The sequence below is a fragment of the Mangifera indica genome, chromosome 1, assembly GCF_011075055.1.
Source record: "Mangifera indica cultivar Alphonso chromosome 1, CATAS_Mindica_2.1, whole genome shotgun sequence".
Lineage (NCBI taxonomy): Eukaryota > Viridiplantae > Streptophyta > Magnoliopsida > Sapindales > Anacardiaceae > Mangifera > Mangifera indica.
In genome coordinates, this window is record NC_058137.1 from 27,572,508 (window position 1) to 27,594,418 (window position 21,911).

The 21,911-nt window shown below is 35.1% G+C and overlaps 3 protein-coding genes and 1 pseudogene across 4 annotated transcripts; 1 reads left to right on the top strand and 3 right to left on the bottom strand.

Annotated features, from left to right (window-relative positions):
- Positions 1-1,411: 1,411 nt before the first annotated feature.
- On the top strand, positions 1,412-6,240 carry LOC123228969. The gene is made up of 7 exons (XM_044654507.1): positions 1,412-2,002; positions 2,572-2,712; positions 2,820-3,185; positions 3,806-4,051; positions 4,516-4,608; positions 4,994-5,194; positions 5,708-6,240. Exons 1-7 carry the CDS (start codon positions 1,682-1,684, stop codon positions 5,921-5,923), a joined length of 1,584 nt encoding a protein of 527 aa, XP_044510442.1. The 5' UTR covers positions 1,412-1,681; the 3' UTR covers positions 5,924-6,240.
- A 198-nt stretch (positions 6,241-6,438) lies between these two features.
- On the bottom strand, positions 6,439-12,604 carry LOC123228979 (annotated as a pseudogene).
- A 745-nt stretch (positions 12,605-13,349) lies between these two features.
- Positions 13,350-16,058, bottom strand: LOC123208792 (protein FATTY ACID EXPORT 6). The gene is made up of 3 exons (XM_044626342.1): positions 15,703-16,058; positions 14,277-14,364; positions 13,350-13,675 (listed from the first exon to the last, which is right to left on the bottom strand). The coding sequence occupies exons 1-3, from the start codon at positions 15,899-15,901 to the stop codon at positions 13,603-13,605; spliced, it is 360 nt and encodes a 119-aa protein (XP_044482277.1). The 5' UTR covers positions 15,902-16,058; the 3' UTR covers positions 13,350-13,602.
- Positions 16,059-17,008: 950 nt separating this feature from the next.
- Positions 17,009-20,359, bottom strand: LOC123225501 (purple acid phosphatase 18). 2 transcript variants are annotated; one of them, XM_044649474.1, is made up of 5 exons: positions 20,202-20,359; positions 18,755-19,423; positions 18,075-18,263; positions 17,903-17,991; positions 17,009-17,528 (listed from the first exon to the last, which is right to left on the bottom strand). In XM_044649474.1, exons 1-5 carry the CDS (start codon positions 20,337-20,339, stop codon positions 17,315-17,317), a joined length of 1,299 nt encoding a protein of 432 aa, XP_044505409.1. In that variant the 5' UTR covers positions 20,340-20,359; the 3' UTR covers positions 17,009-17,314. The 2 variants fall into 2 exon arrangements, with proteins under 2 accessions (XP_044505409.1, XP_044505419.1); XM_044649484.1 differs by having other exon boundaries at positions 20,206-20,354.
- Positions 20,360-21,911: the final 1,552 nt, after the last annotated feature.

Here is a 21,911-nt window from a genome sequence, read left to right on the forward strand (position 1 = left end):
ACACTTTCAGGCAGGTTCCTAGTGATCATCCTTTCTGTTACAATAATCCGCGACATTTCAACTGTGTAAATCGAAGATGTGTTTTCAATGGCGCTTTGACAATCGGTGTTCTTTCTCAAGAGACACTTCAATTTTTGTCTGATACAAGTATTCCTATGGCTTTTGGTTGCTCACACGTTAATGAAAACTTCATATTTCGTCATTCTGGTACGATTGGCGGCATTCTAACATTGGATATGGCCCCAGTATCTTTGGTAAACCAGTTAGATCGTCTGATCAACCACATTTTCTCTTATTGCTTTGTCCCTTTGAATCTAGCTACTTCGGCTACAAGCTTCCCAAGGTTTGGAAATGACATTGTTACTCATGGAAGAATATAATAACAAAATTCACATGGTTGTAAAAAAACAGAAGAAAATCCTGTTACTGGTCTAAACAGGTTGAGTAATAGAATTGAGGAAAATGCTGAAAAATTGATGGCGTTAGCAGACCGTTAAGTTGCCAAACAAGGAGAAGTGAGAGTTGAGTTGACAGTGTTAGCATCAAAATTGGTCTCATGAAACTATACATACCTATTTAGAGTACATGAATAGATTTATATTTGATACGTATCATCTTATAATTAGATTATTTTAAATTAAAAATAAAATAACACTAAATCATATAATGATATACATAAATGTATATTTATTTATATACTTAAAATAAATACGTATAATATTACTTAAATTTGTCAATAGAGGAAACGCTACAACAAATTTTAACAAGAAGATGCAGGAAATTTTGTCTAGAATTGAAAACTGCAAGTATCACTTGAGGGAGGACTTAGGAAGAACTTGGATTTTTTTTAATTTCAATTAAAAATTAACAAAAATTACTAATATATGCATATATAAGAGTTTTAATAATATATAGCTATGTGTTTAAATGGTGAATTATAATTTTTTAAAATGTTAAAGATATTAATACAATTTTTAGGGACGTAAATTTATATCACAAACTAGCAAATCTATAAATATTTTTCAAAATAAATAAAAGACAATATAATAATTTTTAAAACAAAATAAAAAAATATTATTTTATCCATAACAAGTTAAAAAAATAATATTTACACTTTTATAATATTGTATTTAATAAATATATTATTATAATATTTTAAATATGGAAGACGGAATGGTAGTTAACTGCACTCCTATAATAATATCTAAATAAAATTACATAAATTTTTGTTAATTTTTAAAATTAATGGTTTATTTTAATATATGGCTAAATATAAGGTTAATTTTTTTTTTTTAATTTGAAAGGTTAAAACAGGTTATTTTGTCGGACTCTGGGGGTGATATGGTTACTTACCTTTTTCATATAATGGTAAAGTCTCGCATCTCAGACTTAAAATCCTAAAATATTAATCCATTAAAGATTCTTGAATACAATTTTAAGGAAAGAACATTCTCCGAACAAACCAAGGTGAAAATATTTCATAGTTTGTTCTAACGTAGAGGTTATAGTTTCCCATAAGCAATGTTTAATGGTGATGGCCAAGGAACACAAAATCTATAGGATTTTTAGAATATTTTCTCCGAAAGAATCCATGTTAAAATTTTAAGAATGTCGGTGCCCATAAGATTCTCTATCTTTCCCAATAAATTGATGAAAAATAATTTTCTTGGGTTTTGAAATAATGGCACTATCTCCTCCATCTTCTTCTCTTTTTTTAAAGCTTCTCACAATCTTATCACTTTTGTTCACGCACGCCACTTGCTGGACGAAATTGCCCTTTCACCCTCGCGATGTTCTTCCTTTGTTGCCCCGACAGGTCGCGTGGCCAATATTGAACTCCCTCAACGGCCCGGTGGACTTGCTGCCGGCTTTTGTGGGTTCCGTCTCGTCAGTAAACGACTCCGTTGAGTGGAAGGGTGCTTGCTTTTATGAGAACCAGGCGTGGATGGAGTTTCATAACAAGTCTGCCTCTGAGTTCGGCGGTGGGACTCTTCATATCAAGGTTATTTTTTTATTTTCGGAAATTTGGCATTTGGGTGTTAGGATTTTGCTGAATTTATTGATAAATTTGACTTCTTTTTTTTCTAATCATGTCTTAAAGATTTGGGTTTGTGTAAAGTTTAGTATTTTTTAATTACTTACTTTCATAGATTTTGTTGTTTTTGTTTATGGATGAAAAGGTTAGACAATTCTGTATGTTTTTGTTGCGTCAATGTTTTAACTTTCTAGAGCTGAATTTGAGGTTGTCAAGTTTATGGTGCATTAAATAATTTAACTTGAATTGTTTCCTGTACTTATACCTTTGGCTGTATTTGATTCTCTGAAAGTTTGCGGTCTTGTGAATAATGTTTAGTATTTTGGTTGAACTTGGAAATTTTGGATTTTTTGTTTTTTTTGTTTTTGGGTTTAGGCATCATATATCATTGAACTTTGCTTTTTCTTGCCTTGTAATTTTACTGTGCAAGTCATATAGTTGTAGTACTGCTACTGTTTCTTATCGGTCAGTAAAAGAATTGGTTGTTACAGTCCTGAAACTTGAAGTACTTAAAGAAGTATCTATATTCTTAACAGGTTACCAAAGCTCATAGTTGGACATGCATGGATCTTTATGTCTTTGCAACTCCTTACCGTGTGTCTTGGGATTACTATTTTTTGTCCCGGGAGCATACTTTTGAATTCAATGAGTGGGAAGGGAAAGCTGAGTATGAATATGTGAGTTTCAACTTTCTGCTTTTTCAGAGCTTACTCTTTGTTTTAGATGCTTTTAAGTTGCAGCACATATCTGTTTTTATTTGTGTGTGTACTTGTTATAATATCAGGTGAAAAACAAGGGAGTTTCAATTTTCCTCATGCAAGCTGGGATGCTTGGGACCCTTGAAGCTCTATGGGATGTCTTTCCTCTGTTTACTAATACTGGATGGGGTGAGAGCTCCAATATTGGGTTTCTCCAAAAGCACATGGGAGCTAACTTTGAAGAGCGCCGTAAGCCCTGGGTTACAAACATTAGTGTTGAAGACATTAAATCGGGTGATTTCCTTGCAATTTCAAAGATCCGTGGTAGGTGGGGAGGTTTTGAGACTTTGGAGAAGTGGGTCAGTGGATCTTACGCTGGTCATTCTGCTGTTTGCTTAAGGGATTCTGAAGGGAAGCTATGGGTTGGTGAATCAGGGCATGAAAATGACCAGGTAAAACCTTAGACTTGCTAAGCAATGATGGTATAATGGGACTTTATTAAGTTTGAAACTATTATTAGGTTCTTCATGATTATTTTTCTTTCTTAAATTTTTTGTTACTTTTCCAGTTAGAATCCTTTACTATTAATTATGCAGTGCAAAACTGTTGCTGTAGCTATTTGGTTGCTCCTGTGGCAGTCCTCTTGAATGTTTCATGCCCAATTTACAGACTTTGGTTTTTTTTTTTTTCGGTTGTGACACATAAATGTTTATTTATCCTTATTTGTTCCCCCACTTATCTGCCTTCTATTTTCTTTTAAACTTTTTTTTTTTAGATTCCACTGTAATCTTTGTACTATTTCATGTAACACCTCAACATAACAATTCTTTTAGTTTTTAGAAAACAACAAACCTGCTGCCAAATGTGTTAATGTGAATTATTGATCATGTGTCAACAACCTATGAAGGGTTAAGTGGGACTTGAAATGCTGTTCTACAAAAATTTCTTGTTAACTGTTATTTTAGACTATGCTTGATTAATAGGGGCTAGGAAATCACGTGCATGGCTGATTATATACTTCTGTTAACAATGATTAGATTAATACTGAAGTTTTGCCTTCCATTTTTTTCAGGGTGAAGATGTAATTGCAGTGTTACCGTGGGATGAATGGTGGGAATTTGAACTGAATAAGGATGATTCCAATCCCCATATAGCACTGCTTCCTTTGCATCCTGACATTCGAGCAAAGTTTAATGAGACCGCTGCATGGGAGTACGCTTTAAGCATGGCTGGAAAACCTTACGGTTATCATAACCTGATATTTAGCTGGATAGATACTATAGATGACAATTATCCACCCCCCTTGGATGCTCATCTGGTAATAAATTTTTCCCCATCTGAATATATGTATTATGATATTCTCTTCTTTTCTTGTTTCCATTGTCCAATCATCTTTTTAATTCTTGTTCACAAGCTGTATTTCCATCAATGTGAGCTTTACTTTTGCCTCTGGAAAACAAGGGGATGCACTTAGAAAATTGCCCTGGAGAATTTGTTTCACTTGTCAATTTGGATTTCTTTATTAAAGCTGGTGTTAAAGCCTTAATAGGGACAAATAATATTTCTATGCTAATAAAATGTCATGGCCTCCATCTTGTTTCTGTCTTTATCAAATTGAAATCTTAAGATGTTATATTTCTTAGACAGCTAACCAGTTTTATAGTACTTATAATTTTGGTTGTCCTTCCCTTCGCTTGTTTTTTTGCAATTGAATTTCATGTAATAAAATATAGTTTCTCTGTTCATGGTTAATAGTTGAATGCAAACATTATGGTCTTACAGGTTGCTTCTGTTATGACCGTATGGAACCACATACAGCCTGCATATGCTGCAAACATGTGGAATGAAGCCTTGAACAAGCGACTTGGAACTCAGGTACAATGTAAAATTATTCTAAATTTCCCAAATCATGCTTCTCATAATTCATAATTAAAATGTCTTGAAATCATGATACCTCCTGCATCAAAGAATTTACTTTTTCAATATTCAGTTTGTGAACCTTTGATTGGCTGATTAACATAGTAAACGTCTGTATTAGAGATCATTTAGTTCATACATTTGTCACTTAAGTATTTCATGTGCAATACGTGGATAAGATGGCTTAATCTGAACCCCAAGCTCTGATCGTTATAATCAGATATCCCTTGTCTAAAGAAATTTTGTAATAATTTTTAAGTGTTCTTTTGCTTAATCATTGTTGAAACACAATATGCAAGGGGTTATCGTTGAATATTTGATGAAATTTTAATGTTTTGTGCAGGATCTCGATCTTCCTGATTTATTAGTGGAAACTGAAAGGCGCGGGTTATCCTTTGATGAACTGCTGACGATACCTGAGCAGGATGATTGGGTTTATAGTGATGGGAAGTCAACATCATGTATTGCATTCATTCTTGAAATGTATAAGGAGGCAGGATTGTTTGGTCCAATTGCTAGCTCTATTCAAGTCACCGAGTTTACGGTTAGTCTATCTAGAATGATTTCAACCCCACTTCATTTACTAATAAATGTCTAGTGGCTCATTCAGTGACTTGGTATCCCCAATAATTCCATTTCCTGATGTTAACAATGTACAGCAGTCAAATTGAATCATTTTCTTCTTGAGACATTTTTTTAATCATGTGGGAGTTACAATTAATTACTGTGTTGGTGTTGCTGCTGGAAGAAAATGCCTTTTTTCAACTACAATGCTTTTCAGGCTGATTTTGGCTGTCAGATTATAATGTTATTTTCTATTTGCATACAAATGATTACCTAGGATCAATTTACCCCACCCAACCCTACTCAACCTGAAAAGGATTTTAGAGGAAACAACACAAACATCTTTCAAAGTGGATGATTATTAACCTTCTATAATCTCTCTTCAATGTGCAATAAAATATCAATAATTATTTGTATACAGAGGAAGTAGTCAAAAGGTAATGTGAGATTCATTAGGTTATTTATTCTAATTCATATATGGTTGAAATTGCAGATTAAAGATGCCTACATTCTCAAGTTTTTTGAGAATAATTCAAGCCGTCTGCCAAAGTGGTGCAATGATAACGATGACGTGAAGCTCCCTTATTGTCAGATTAAAGGAAAGTATCGTATGGAATTACCTGGATACAATACATTGGACCCATATCCTCATATGAATGAAAGGTGTCCAACTCTGCCCCCACAATACGCCAGAATGAAGAACTGCTGAACAGCTCCAACTCATAGCCTCATTGGAATGACAGGTGTCAATCTCTGCCACTTAGATACTCCAGGCAAGAGGACTGCTGAACAGCTTCAATTTGATTTTTCCTTGGAATTGGTTCAATTATGGTTGATGTGATACCAGTTTTTGTACGGATATCCAATATATGTGTTGACTGCTAGAATGTTAGGAAATATGCCGAAAGGGTACAGGCTTGACTACTAATGTATATACAGTGATAGGAATTCAAGAGACCACCCTAGCTATCAAATCTTTAGACAATGTAAACATTAGAAGATTAATTGTAATTACATAGTTTCCCAGTTTCTTAGCATTTGCACTTTTCTCTGTTTTGCTGAATTGATCTATTGTTGAAAGATAGAACATTCTTATGGGGATAATTTGGCTATGATTAGATTTGTGATTGGCAATTTCATTTATCCTGTTTGCATGCTTATTAATAAGTATGTATGGGCTTGGCTTATGTTAAGATTGGAATTTAAGTTCAATTTCATGTAATAGTTTTTGAGCTACAATTTGTGTGCAGACTAATGCGGCAATTTCTTCATGATTTGCACCCTGAAGACAAAGTAGATTTGGATGCAACTAGAAGCAGCACGCAACTTATAAAGTAAAGATAATCCAGAAGTTTCTGATATCCTTCTTGAAGATCCTTTGTAACAGACTAACAGATGCATAATCACTGGACTTAACTATCATAATATGAAATACGTAACTTAATGGGGATACATTACCCCTAGTGCCAATGTTGGATCATGCCAATCTGATAGTTATCCAAGCTTGAAATAGATGCCACCGCCCTATATTTTGTGCCTTCTGTAATAGCTGTCTTGGTTCAATTTGTATAGGCAGTCCTGCTGGGACAGGCATAGGATCCCTACTAAAAGAAGTGTCTGCACAAAGTTGCTTCCCCGAAAATTGAGTGATCAGATAATGGATTGTAAGAAGTGTTTCGATCCTTCAAAGTTCATATCCCGGGCATTTGCGAGGCCCCCCTCCAAATGGAATGTAGCAGTAGGGAGGAATTGATGCTTGGTTCTCAAATCTGCTTGGATCAAACTTTGATGGATCTGGGAATGTGCTATCATCCATATGAGTCATGTTAGAAACCCAGAAAATCTGCATATGAATCAGGAGGATGTTAGTCAAATATTTTAGAAAGATGAACTTGATAAGAAACAACAAAGCATTGATAGATTGCAAAGTAAAATAAAGTTAGAAATTATCACTACTTGCCACCCTTTAGGGATATGGTAATCGGCAAATTCAATATCTCTCAAAACCTTCCTGAAGACACTGTAGATCAGAGGAACCATCCTCAGTTTCCAATGCTACTCTCCATGTGTACTTCATCTTGGCAAGATCATCCCTTGTAAGTGACTCTCCCATAGGCTTGCTCTTTGCTACCTCTTTTTGTTCTGCAAGACCAAATATTTAACCAAGCACCTAAGCATCTCATTCTATCCTGATAACTAAGTTAATTTGTCAAGATGCTATAGAATCATTTCACCAAAGTTTTCCTTGCCCTGTTAGAGCATAAATTCTCTGGATTCTTAGAATGAGCAGAAAGAGATTAAGTGGCTTAAATGGTTTAAACTGTAATGCATGTTCATGAAGATACCTGAAAGTACTGCTTCATAAACAACGGTATCATTAACTAAAAGGCGCAACATGAATGTGATCAAAATAGATGCTGTGTCACATCCAGCAAACATAATAAGCATGACATTGTCAATAATTTCCTTCTCAGAAATTACGTCTTCATCATTCTGATCATGGCTGCTGAGCAAGCAAGTGATAAGGTCAGCATGAGGAAAAGCAATCTCTTTTTCAAGTTTCATCCTCTTCTTGCGTATGAGATCTTTCACCATGTTTTGGACACTTCGACTTGCTCTCAAGCTGTGGTTGTAGCATGTGAATGGAAAGTTAACCGGGATTGACCACACTCCTGCTATCATTTCTTGAAAGCAATTAACAAATTGATCTCTCCGGCCTCCTTGCTCAACACCAAATAGAAGAGAGCATATAATGTTGAATGTTAGTGTCTTCATCAGGGGCAACACCTAGCAATAATTTAAATATTTGAGATTAGCAGAGTTATTATTAGGTACCAATTTGTATTAGTATTGTTCACATTAGTGTATTTGTTCCTTTTTAAGAGGTACCTAACACATTAATTTGGAAAAATTTTAACCTGCAAAAGCAAACAAAATTTTGGTGCCATGAAGCCATCAACATACCGTGACTTGTTTTTTCCCACACCGATGCAACTCAAGGTGATTCTTCATTTCTTCATCCATCTTGCCCACATAATTCCTTAAAGATTCTGGCTTCAAGAATGAGACAAGGGCACCTTGTTGAAATAAGTGGCTCTTTATGTCTCATATTTATTAATTTAATCTCTTTGTATTTTACTAAAGGCTATAAATAGAGGCTTTAGTTTTAGTTCAAAATCATTCCTAAGACAGTTGTAGTCAAATACAATTGTATTAAGAGAATCCTATTATTTAGGGATCTCTAATAGTTTATGTTTCCTTTGTAACTATTCTTTGAAGATAGTGAAAGTAGTCAGCGGCACCGAGGACGTAGGTACATTTACCGAACCTCGTAAATTCTTGTGTTCTCTTTTTTTTATTTTTCTGTATTTTATTTTCTGCTTTAATTATTTATTATATTCAATGCATAGAAGTTGTGTTTTATATTTCCGCTGCACAACAAGTGGTATCAGAGCCTAGGTTTAGAACAGTGAGTAGCTATTTATATGGTTATGTGCATGTCTAGGAAAATGTTGTCTAAGGAGATTGGTTTTTAAGGAGGCTTTGTCCCCACCAATCTTTCCTGGGTACTTTTCTGGTGCATATATTATCATTTTTGACATTTACTACTATCCTGGGTTATAGTAATTGTGTTTTAGCTATTGAATATAAATTTGTGAAACTTGGTTATTTGAAAAACTATCTACCAAGTAAATCGTAGTAAGCAGAAAATGGCATCGACATCAACAAAGACAATTGTGACAACCGCAAAAATTGATGTGGAAAAATTTGATGGCCGCAACAATTTTGGCTTGTGGCAATGTGAGGTGATGGACACCCTGTGTCAAGAAAATCTTGATATAGCTCTAAAAGAGGAAAAACCAGAGAAGATGGATGATAAAGAATGGGTGAGGATCAACCATCAAACTTGTGGTACAATTCGTACGTGTCTTTGTAGAGAGCAAAAATATCCATTCATGAAGGAGACGTTTGCAACTAAAATGTGGAAGACGTTAAAAAAAAAGTATATGAAGAAGCAAGAAAAAAGGGGTAGATCTCATAAAAGACCTAGTAAAGATGAATGTGCTTTTTGCCGAGAGAAGGGACATTGGAAGAAAGATTGTCTGAAGTTACAAAGGAAAGATAAAGGGAAGACCAAAGTTGCTTCATGTGTAGCTGAAATTGAAGAAGATGGGTCAGATTTTGCTCTAGTAGGTCTACCAACGATATCTCAGTATGACGAATGACTTCTAGATTCGGGTTGCACTTATCATATGTGTCCACACAAGGAATGGTTCTTCAATTATGAAAAACTAAATGGTGGAGTTGTTTTCATGGGTAATAATAGTCCTTGTAAAACTGAGGGGATAGGTTCAATCTGTTTGAAGAATAATGATGGGTCAACTAGAGTTCTGACAGACGTTCGACATGTACCACAGTTAAAGAAAAATCTCATTTCTTTGGGAGTTTTGGAATCCAAAGGCTTCAAGGTGTCAATACAAGATGGAGTCTTGAAAGTTATCTCTGGTGCTCTTGTAGTAATGAAAGGTACAAGAAGAAATAACTTGTATTATTATAATGGTGGTACAGTTTTTGGATCAACAGCTGCAGTATCTGAAAAAGATGTAGATGATGAAACAACCAGACTTTGGCATATGCGTTTGGGACATGCAGGGGAAAAAGCCTTATTTAGTTTAGTGAAACAAGGCTTATTGAAAGGAGCAAAAACCTGCAAGTTGGATTTTTGTGAGCATTGTGTCTTGGGAAAACAAACAAAAGTAAGATTTGGCACTGCAATTCATAATACTGAAGGTATTTTGGATTATGTTCACTCTGATGTGTGGGGACCTACTAAGACAGCTTCTTTGAGAGGTAGACACTACTTTGTTACTTTTGTTGATAACTTTTCTAGAAGGACATGGGTGTACACTTTAAAGAAAAAGAATGACGTATTAGGTGTTTTCCTGAAATGGAAAAAGATGATTGAAACTCAGACTGGCAGAAAGATTAAGCGACTAAGAACTGATAATGGTGGTGAGTATATTAGTGATCCGTTTTTGGAAGTTTGTCAGGCTGAAGGTATTGTACGTCATTTCTCAGTTAAAGGAACATCACAACAGAATGGGGTGGTTGAACGCATGAATCGAATCTTGTTGGAGAAGGTTAGATGTATGTTGTCCAATGCTGGGTTGGGTAAACCATGTTGGGTTGAGGCTGTTACATATGCATGTCATCTCATTAATCGTTTACCATCCACTGCAATTGAAGGGAAAACACCCCTTGAGGTATGGTCTGGAAAACCTGCTAATGACTATGATTCCTTACGTGTGTTTGGTTCGACTGTCTATTATCATACAAAGGAGTCTAAATTAGATTCAAGAGCTAAGAAAGCAATCTTTATGGGGATTAGTTCTGGAGTGAAAGGATATCGTTTGTGGTGTCCAAAGTTGAAGAAAATCATTCATAGTAGGAATGTTACCTTTGATGAATCAGCCATGTTAAAGAAGGTAACAAAGAAGATCGATGATACTCAACAGCAGTGGAGTGTATTCCGCAACAGGTGGAGTTTGAGACAATCACAACAATAAACCCAGTTAGAGTTGTTGAAAATGATAGTGATACTCCAGTGGCAGAGGAGGAAAGTGAAGATGAAGAGGTTTCAACCCAAGAACCTCAACAGCAACAAGAATCAATTGCATCACAAAGACCAAAACGAGAAATACGTAAGCCTGCTCGATTTGCTGATATGGTGGCCTATGCACTTCCAATTGTAGATGATGATATTTCTTTCACTTATAAAGAAGCAGTCAAAAGTCTAGAAGCTGAAAAGTGGAAGAAAGCCATGGATGAGGAATTATAATCCCTTCAGAAGAATGAAACTTGACAGTTAGTTCAATTGCCAAAACACAATAAGACAATTGGGTGCAAGTGGGCGTATGCAAGAAAAGATGGATTTCCTAACAAAGAAGATATTCGCTACAAGGCAAGATTGGTAGCAAGAGGCTATGCTTAAAAGGAAGGGATTGATGAGGTATTTTCTCCAGTTGTAAAACATTCCTCTACTAGTTCAACTTGATGTGAAAACTGTATTTCTACATGGTAATTTGGAAGAGGAAATCTACATGACTCAGCTTGAAGGGTTTAAGGTTGCTGATAAAGAGAATTGGGTTTGCAAATTGAAGAGATCGCTTTATGGACTGAAACAATCACCAAGACAGTGGTACAAGCGATTTGATCAATTTATGATGGAGCATAGGTACACAAGAAGCAAGTATGATAATTGTGTATATTTTCGCATGCTACAAGATGGGTTTTTCATTTATCTATTATTGTATGTTGAGACTGCTGAGAATCCTGAGAATCCTATAGATATGATGACAAAAGTGGTAACAACGATCAAGTTCAATCATTGTTTGAACTTGATCAACATCCTGCAAGCTTAAATTGCGCCGAAAGGCGTATTTGAAGTCGTCGCTGAAGAAGAAAGTATAAAGGAAATTTGGTGGGACTCGTTAAATCGCCAAGGTGGAGATTATTGAAATAAGTGGCTCTTTATGTCTCACATTTATTAATTTAATCTCTTTGTATTTTACTAAAGGCTATAAATAGAGGCTTTAGTTTTAGTTCAAAATCATCCCTAAGACAGTTGTAGTCAAATACAATTGTATTGAGAGAATCATATTATTTAGAGATCTCTAATAGTTTATGTTTCCTTTGTAACTATTCTTTGACGATAGTGAAAGTAGTCAGCGGCACCAAGGATGTAGGTACATTTACCAAACCTCGTAAATTCTTGTGTTCTCTTTCTTTTATTTTTCTGCATTTTATTTTCTGTTTTAATTATTTATTATATTCAATAGCATAGAAGTTGTGTTTTATATTTCTACTGCACAACACACCTCTCACTTGCTTGTGATCTTCGCCACTCAGTTCTGACAATGTCCGTTCACCTAAGATCATGTGCATTGACTTTGTTTGTTGATTAGCAAGTGTGCTGCAGTCACTGGTGAGCACTAACTTGTTAGCAGCCTGACCATAAATGAACACTGTTGGTGTTCCAAGGAGGCTTAGCTTTGATACAGGACCATACCTTCTTATCCTTTCTTGAAGCCATTGTTCTGCAGTGTTTGCTCTCATGGCTCGAAGCAGGCCCAGGCTCTGGCCTATAATGGGTATTCCAAGTGAACCCGGAGGGGGCTTCTTCAAGTACCTTCTCCTGGTTATGAGAAAATAAATTGGAATGAGGAGAAGGAATAAGGTCAACAAGGCACTCATGGTTTGAGCTGGAAGTAGCAATATGAGAGAAGTTTAACTGATGAATATGAGCTACAGAAAAGATGAACAGCTATATAGGAACCTTAAGACTCAAATTATTTAATATTCTTTGTTGTTATTTGGAGCTGGAAACTTGGAATCTGTCATCCCTTTTACTTCAAATATGCATTTTTAAGCTTTATTTTAACTTTACTCTTCCATTGTATACGAGGTGATCTTCATGTCATTTTTCTGCTTATTTTATCAATGATGGAGATAGATTATTGAAGGTTTTCATATTTTATTGATTTATGAACCACCATCAATTTGTTCAATGTTTTAATTCTTTCTGTTTCTTCAACTTTCTTCTGGTCCTACTGTTATTGATTACATGAATAACAAGAATCTCTTTCAATGGATGTCTACCGTTCCTGTATAATCCTCCTTCCAAGGGAAGGTAAAATCAGAACCCACAATATTTCCCTAAATTCTTTATATATCTCCAAACCCACAATATTCATCAAGCATGGAGTAGCAAACAGAAAAAATAATAATAATAGTAAGTAAAGTTACAATTTTATATAGATAGGATGACATTTGAAAGTCAAAATCATACCACTAGATTACCAAGTTAACCACGGCTAAACATTGCACCCAATCAGTGGTGTTCATTTAGCTTAATTGATGAGTAATTGAGTAATGATTATGAATAATTCACATCAAACATATAAATTATGTTCTGGGGATTTAAGCCACTCTCCAAGCTTCAGTTCCCCCAAATCAGAACAAGTGAATTTTTAATCATGAGACTAAAATCAACAGTGATTGTGATTCTGTTTGTGTTTCGTGTTTGTGTGTATTTTATCAGATGCAATGTGCTTTAACAGTTAAAAACACGTCCATTCAAGAATAAACTGGAGTCTACCATGTCCTCTTATAATGGGACCGCCTTAACAATAACGCTTAGAGACAGCATTTGTTTCATTTACAAGGACCAGCAATCTTGTCTTATACACACAACCAGTAGGAGTAATACATACCAATACACCTTTGTTCAAGAAAGTAAAATCCTCTAATTGAAGCATGTTCATCTCTGTTGTCAATTTCATCTTTCAGTATTAATCTTACAAGAAAAAAAAAAAAAACTCAAAGCTATCACTCAGTCTTGGCAGGGATATGGTTACCCCCAGTAGCAATTTTGTACAGGTAAAACCCAGTCATCAAAGCGCTGCAAGAAACAATTGTTATGTGTCAATACAAAATGATAATAATAATGAATATATTGTAGCAACTTAAGTATAATTAGATGTCTTTATAAGTCAATAGTGATATTATCCAAACTGTAATTAACATCACTGGTAGGAAAGTCTAAAAGAAAAGGATAAAATGATCATGTTCTTGTAAAGCGAAACTAAGTAGAGGCCAAGGCATAGCATGTTTCATTGGACTGAAAGAACAAGTCTAACCCAATACAGAACAGGACCACAGGAGCAGCACCATAACAAATGAGCCACAACATAATTTTTATAGTCTAAAACATTGAGAGCACAAATTATGTCCATGAGCTCAAACACACCAAAAAGGTTTGACTATTCTTTAATAGACAATCAGATGGAATCCATTTTTGGGAAAGTTCACTAAAGATAAATACAAAAATATACATGAAGAGTTTTTTTCTATGTTTTATATGTTCTGGATGGCATCTAAAGAAACAAAGTGTAACTGAACAAATAAAATGACAAGCAGGTGGGTGAATACAATATCAGGATCATGCCATCAGCATAAGAGGATTAAGGGTGCCAAAAAAGCCAGATTTCTCCTCAGATTACCTGATCCCAGCTACAATACCAGCTGGCATAATCTTAGATGTCTGCTGATAGCGCAATCCCATGACCACAGTCAATGCTGCTGCACAAACTGCATCAACAGCTAACAGTCAGAGCAAATACAAATTCTAGCATTAGTTGAAAGTAAAATTGCAGTAAACATGGATAAAAACGGAAAGAGAAAGGCTGAAAAACATAAAACAAACACCTGCTTTCTATCAACAATTGCCCACCAGTAGAAGGAATGAAGAGGCAAGTAGTTTGTAAATAAAAGTCACTTGTCAGCTCTTTGGCTCTAAAGTCACTCACCTCTCATATTAACTAAATCAGAATTTCGATACTTATATTTAAAGAGTCGGTTATTCTCTAACCATCAGATCTTCCTACAACCACCTATGTGATGTCATGGAAATTACATCCCTAATGAACACATGGTCCATCAAATTATCTTCCTATGTATGCAGGTCACATTCACAAAATTAGAATGAAAGAATAAAATCACAAACTCTATCCTAAATCAATAAAGATTTGTCCAGGCATCCCATACAACAATTCACTTGACTCACTTCCTCAACCAAATGGATGCCAAATTAGTTTTCTTTCAAACCCACCCCCACAGATTATCCTAAAAAACAATAAGAATCCCCAAACATGTAACAAATTTCAACAATTAAAACTAAAACCCTTCCAAGTTACATGTTGTCAAAGAGTTCAAAACAAGATCAAAACATGTTAAACAATCCCAAAAGAAAACAAAGTGCCACCTCGGATCCACAAAAACCAAAAATCAACATCAATGAACTTGCAAAATTCACTGAATCTATACAATACATCAAGAATGTTTGAAGGATTCAATGTACAAGTACACAAGACGCATGCATTTTAGATAAAGTAATAATAAAAAAAATAACTGTGACTGAACTCATATACACATGCTAGTAACCATATTAATATAACAAAACTACATTTATTTCTTTTTTAATATCCACGAAAAATTATGTATGCTTATATCTATATCTATCTCAAACTGATAGGCATTCCTAAACACATCCAAACTTATGGTTGAAGATGCTAGGGAAAAAACATGGTGCATACATCAAATCAACCAAACCTCAATTAATATGTAAAGCAAATTATATTGAAATCCAACCATGCAATTATTTAAAACCGAAAGCGTAACTTGTAAATCAAGGAAATTGAACTCAATTTGTACAATCATCTAAATATAGAAACTTCATCAAAACATGTCGAAGCTTTCACACAAACATCTTATGAAAGATTAAGAAAAAACTAAAAATAGTCTAATAATCTAGATCCCACATAAGCAATTATCATTGAAGAACCAAATCGAACACTGAAAGATCACATTTTTAAAAACAAAAAGAAGAAGAAGAAGAAGTAAAAACAAACAGAAAAAGTAAGCGTATACCAGTCTCAAGAACTAAAGCAAAGTAAGAATTCTTTCGTTTTTCAAAGGCTTTGAGGCTCAACCAGCCAGCCAAGATGAGAAGCAATCCTATGCCAGCACCCCCAGCCAAGGAAGGTATGCTACCTTTCTTCACGAATCCAACAACACCTCCTCCAACGAGGATCAAGCCGTAGGGGATCGTGAAGCAGAAGTCGTGCATACTGACGGTAATTGGGTGTTTGTTTCTCGGGAAACTTATATACAGAAAATGAAACCGTGAAAGTTTCTCTCAGACCCAGAGGCGCGTGGAAAATTTCCGTTAGTTAAAAGGCTCGCGCTTTAGTTAAAGGAATCTCGACCGTGTTCTCCACAAGTGCTTTGCCAGCTCAAAATGACTCTTTTGCCTTTATTAGGTGAAGAATATTATTTTTCTTTAAAAAAAAAAAATTGCCATAAGGGCACATTTAATTCAAATAATCTTTTATTTTAGATTATTAATAAAAGATATTACCTGAAAGTCTTCTAATTAACACTTTGTTTAATAAAATTAATAATTACTGTATTTTATTAAATTAATATTAACATGATTTTTATTAAAAGATTTGTTTAGTAGATTTTTTTAAATATTCTTCGTATTAATTATAATTTATGCCATGAATATTTTTTTATGTTGTCAAATTATGATTAATACAAACCAAATGCTCCCCCACAATAACTCTACTTTTTTATAATTCAACAAAAAGCCATTTTAAGCAAAACATTTAGGGAGACACTCAAAAAAAGCCAACTCAGTTTCGGTTTAAACTAAAGTTTTAATTCGATAACTTAACTCAAATCCTCTTTTAAGTATACAGTTTATTCCACTTATGATACTATTTATCATTTCGATAATATTATTTAAATATTTATCTCATCAATAATATTATTCATTCTACGACGACCTTTTGACGATATATTTAACAAATTTAAATTTGATTTAAAGTTAGTATAACAAATTCCAGTTAACCTATATTTAAACTCACTTAAACTCGAATTCAACCCAATGAAAAATGCCAGTTGAGCTTGGTATAAATCCTATGCTTGAGCGGGTGTAGGTACTTTGAAGAAATACAAGAATCGGATTGAGAATCGAAATTAACCTATACCTAAGATTTAAAATTTTGGAATCAAAATCAAAATTGATCAATGTTCCATGAAACATGAGCTTAATAGTGTTCTATCAGAAGGCCCCAATTCAAATAAGCAGTTGCTTAGTCGTTATGCCACCCTTACTGAGTTTGTATTCCACTTCTAAGGATTTGAGATAAAGTATTGGGGACTCACTATCTCGAGTTCGACTAAAATTGACTGACTTCGAAATCATTACATTCAGAATACAAAAAATGCTAACAGAGTACAAGCAAGCCTTGCCATTTCTCACTATGAAAAAGGCTTTATCTATAAACAAACAAACAATGGAAATGTAGCCCAAAACATGGGAGCAATTTCATAATATCAGCACAGTGGGAAAGAGGTTATTCCCCAATTCAAGCAGTGACTTCTTCATCCACACAATTACTATAGAGTTCTATTTAATATATTTACATAGAGCTTTAGCAGAACCATATCCAGGTATGTCGCAATACCATGGTTTTCAGAAGCCTAAGGTGCTTAGTTCTTGACTCTTCTCAGGAAGGCATCCTGAACTCAACAAAGAGGTTATCCAGACTTCATCAGACTTTACCGGCTCGTCATCATCGTTTCGGTGCCAGCTCCACAATGCATGAGTTGAATTCACAATCTTGAGTTCCCCATGTCCAAAGCTTGCTTCACGAAAAACTGACCACTCAGGCTGCGGATTTTTGTATCTGTCAATCATTTATGGGACCCGTGTTAAATATCAGCCTATGGCAAACTTAGATCATTGTTCTAATACATTTTTAGAATACAACTTAATTCACAGCTTAGGACTTTTCGGGTAGCAAATGACAAAGAATGCATAATTCTCAATCAGAAGAAAAGTTCGCTACAAAAACTTTAAAATTTTCTACTGAACTCCCATTATAATGTTTTATAACACACTCATAGCACCCAACCATAGCATTAACACAAACATAAATTAAACTCCATCTTTTCCATGATTATGGTGAGGAGGATTTATCGCTAACTCTTATTTATTTATCTTTAATTATTCTTACAGTCAAAATTTGGCACTCAAGGTCTTGCTCTAAGAATAACTTACTTTTGTGCTAGACCTTCTCTGTTCCCTCCATCTCCAATGGTTATGTGGACAGTACCACAAGGATCAGATTTTCCTTTGTTAACACGTTTCTGTCAAACAGATAATCTAATAGGATGAGATACATTTCATATTATAGAGAAAAAGGAGAGCAGTTAAAGCAGCAATAGCATACTGATCTTTCATAAGCATGAACATGACCAGACAGCACTATATCAACACTAGCAGCATGGAGCAATGGTTCCATGGCTGCCATCATCCCATCCCCTTCACCTTGATGTGCCTCATTGCTGTTATACCACGGCACATGGAATAGAACAAGTAACCATGGTGTCTTATCCCGGTCAACCTTCGAAAGATCATCCTACCAATCAAGGGAGATGAAACAAACTTCAGTGACTAGATATATAGAACTATAACTGCACCATATTATGGACAACAAAACTGGTCAAGTTTCATATTTACAATTGATTTTAAGGACAAAGAAAGGTGACAAGACAAATCAATTGGAAAACAAAATCTTTCACTTTGTTATTCCTGATGAAAATGAATGAGCCTGCCACAGGTAGGGGAATTCCAAATAAATCATACTTGATTATACCTCAAATGGACCTACATAAGATGTTAACTTGATTATCAAGACCCCAAATTTCATTAAATTTAGAAAAGTCCCTTTCAGGCCTTCTACATATGCAGAAGAAGACCAGAATTACATTAATCATAAAACTCATAAAGATGTGGATCACAGAATCCAAAGATCTGTGAGGTGTAAACATTTGTTTAATATTGAATAGATCAACTATTGCCATTACATGTCAATAAAGGGAACAAAAAGAAAAAGATAAAATAACTAACCTTCAACCAGTTATATTGGTCTGAGTACATATCATAGTCTGTATATGAACCAAGCATGATAACATGAGTCCCTGCAACTTCAAAAGAGTAATAAAGATTGGAGCTTGATCCACTTTCTTGAAATGGCATCTTCCATCTGGCATTATAGGACTCAAATCCATCATTAACTAGTAGTATTCTCTCTTTTTCATGGTTCCCTTCTGTTACCATCCATGGCCTTGCACTTGCAAGTGGCTGGACAAGCTCACCGAATGTGTCCCACCTGCTCTGCAGGTAATCAGCATATGAAAGGTCCCCTGGAAGCAGGTGTACATCATATTTGCATAGGTCAATGTGGTCTAGTGTTGATTTAGTCCAGCCAGATTGGCCCAAATCCCCTGCAACAGCAAAAGTAACTGGGAATTTAGCAGGAGGAGTCTTGAGCTGGAACTCAGGACCTTGATTACCACACTGATAAAAGTAAACGGTGTCAGGTTCCAGAGGCCCAATGACAGTATGGTGTATCTTCCCTGAGTTATAGAATAGAAAACTATAAGAGGTACTCTCTCCTTGAGCTGTGGAACTGTATCTCCCAGGTGATGTTCCGTATTTGACAACAGAAGGAGCAGATTTATCGTCAGTGATCCATGAGATTCGCATGTGGCTATCTCCTGCCAAAGAAATGTGAACCTGCAAAGAGGAAATAAAGCAGAGAACTACCTCAAACACTAGCCAAATACTTCAATGTTTTCTGAATTTGCTCCATAATTCCTAAAAATGTTTCAACTGCAAAGTCAGAAATGACAAAAAAATAAAACGAGAGAGCATGACACCCTCTTCTTACAATTCTAAATCATTCCCATAAAATACGCCAGTCAATCACATGCCATTGTCTCATTTGATGCTTATAATTCAGCATGTAATAAAATAACAGATCAAGCTAACACCACATAAGTTCCTTTCAAGAACTCATCAAATATACCAAAGAGCACCCTAACCATGACTGTAAAACATTTCTCAACGTAAAGCCACTTGAGGAATTTTCTTTCTTTCAGCACCATTTGTATACCCAGATGGTTTTTACATCAAATCATAGTTGAACATGCAGAAAAAACAAAAATCCTCCTGAGCCACTTCCTAGCTGAAACCCAAAACGGAAGAAAAGAAACAATATTTCTTAATGTAAACTATCAAATGAGTAACATTAAGCTGGAAAGAAGACATTTTGAAGCTCTCCCAGCAATTTCACCAAAATGATTTTCCACATGAATGATAATAATAAAAAGCCAAAAATAAAAGAAAAGAAAAACAGACACAAACCCAGTTTAGATCAGATCAAATAAACAACGCTAACATTAAGAACTAGACACTAAAAGATCCAAAACTACAGTTAGAACAAGATAAGAAGACAACTATCAGAGTTCAGAAACCCAGAAAGTGAAGTAATGAAGTGAAACTAAAAGGTTACTTGCTGAGGATAAGAAGCAGGCTTTAAGTTCCATGTTAATTGAAGAGTTTTACGGGGCTGAGGTCTAACGTAATCGGCAGTGGTGGCAGCTGCTCCGAGCAAAGAGAGACAAAGTGTCAACACCAATTTCGGGTCCATAATTTTGTCAAGAGACACGGTTTGTTGGTTTGCGCATTAATCATAGCAACCGGAAAATTCCATGATACAGTGAAATGACCAAAATGCCCATGTTCGAGTCAGTCAGCATCGTCAATTCGAGTATTTAATCATGCGGTAAACTCCTCTCAATCTGTGTATTTTGTCAGCAACAGGGAAGGCAACATTTGAAGAGCATACAAAGGCATTGGTTTCATGGTGATATCTAACCTGTGAGTTACCTTATGATCGGACAGAACTAACCATGTTAACTGGGTAAAATTTTGAGTGTAATAATTTATTTAACAATCATGATATCAAACAAGTAAATATTGTTAAAGAATAGTTGAATTTATATTTTATCATACTTGAAATCAAACTATCTCGTGAAAATGAATAAAAAGTATTTTTGAGAAACTAAATCATTTATGGGTAAACTAATCAAAAGTTAAAATTGCTCTCGTGATGAATCTAAGTCGAACAAAATCAAACCTATGAAATGGTCACAGGTACCACAGGGACAATTTTGCTGCGACAGATCTCTAACCCGTGACAATATCCATCAAAGAGGAATCTTGGTACTAGAATCCAAAAGTAACAAGTTGGTAATTATAATTGGATAATCTTTTTGGACTCGAGGCATCTCCATTAGGGCTGGATTCGAGCCGAGCCAGCTCGAGCTCGAGCTCGGCTCGGCTCGGTTCGAGCCCGAAACGAGCCGGGCTCAGCTCGGCTCGATCGAGCTCGAGCCGAGCTCGAGCTGGCTCGGATTGGCTCGGTATATTTTTTTAAAATTTTTTTATACAAAACGGCGTCGTTTTGATTTATATATATATACAAAACGGTGTCGTTTTGATATAAAAAACGAGCCGAACCAAGCCGTTACCGAGCCGAACTGAAAACGAGCCGAACTTGAGCCGAGCCCGAGCTGGCTGTGAGCCGAGCTCGGCTCGGCTCGAATCCAGCCCTAATCTCCATATATGAGCTTTCAAGATATGGCCAGAAAAGTAGATGGAATGGACCGGTTTAAAAATAATAGTAAATGAAAATATTATAATAAAATATAATATTCCAAAAGCATAATCCTTACAAATCCTTAAAAAAACCATCCAACTTTTGGAATTATGGAGAGATAGTTGTTGAAGGATTGTTTCTGTATAGTAAAAGCTTACTTTGGGAAATGGCATTAAGTTTAAATGTTTTTGTTTTACCTCTTGTATCACCATTTAGTTTTGAAATTTTATAATTAATTTTGATCGTGTAAAATTGTTTATGTGCACTAGAACTTTTAGAAAAAATATCCGAGTTTAAATCTCTATTATATTTATAAAATCTTGATTTATCTGTTATAATAATTATATATCTAATCACTATATCTCAAGTTTGTCTGTCCAACTAATACGGATGAAATCCCAGTTAAAAAAATATATAAAATTGTTTGTGTGCATGTTAGAATCATTGCTTGACCATTGTGTTCAATGATGGACGTTAATTATTTTTTCTACCATTTAAGTATTTTATCAAGATTTCATGAATTTGAGAAGATTCTAGCTTCAAATTTCAATCAAAACTCCT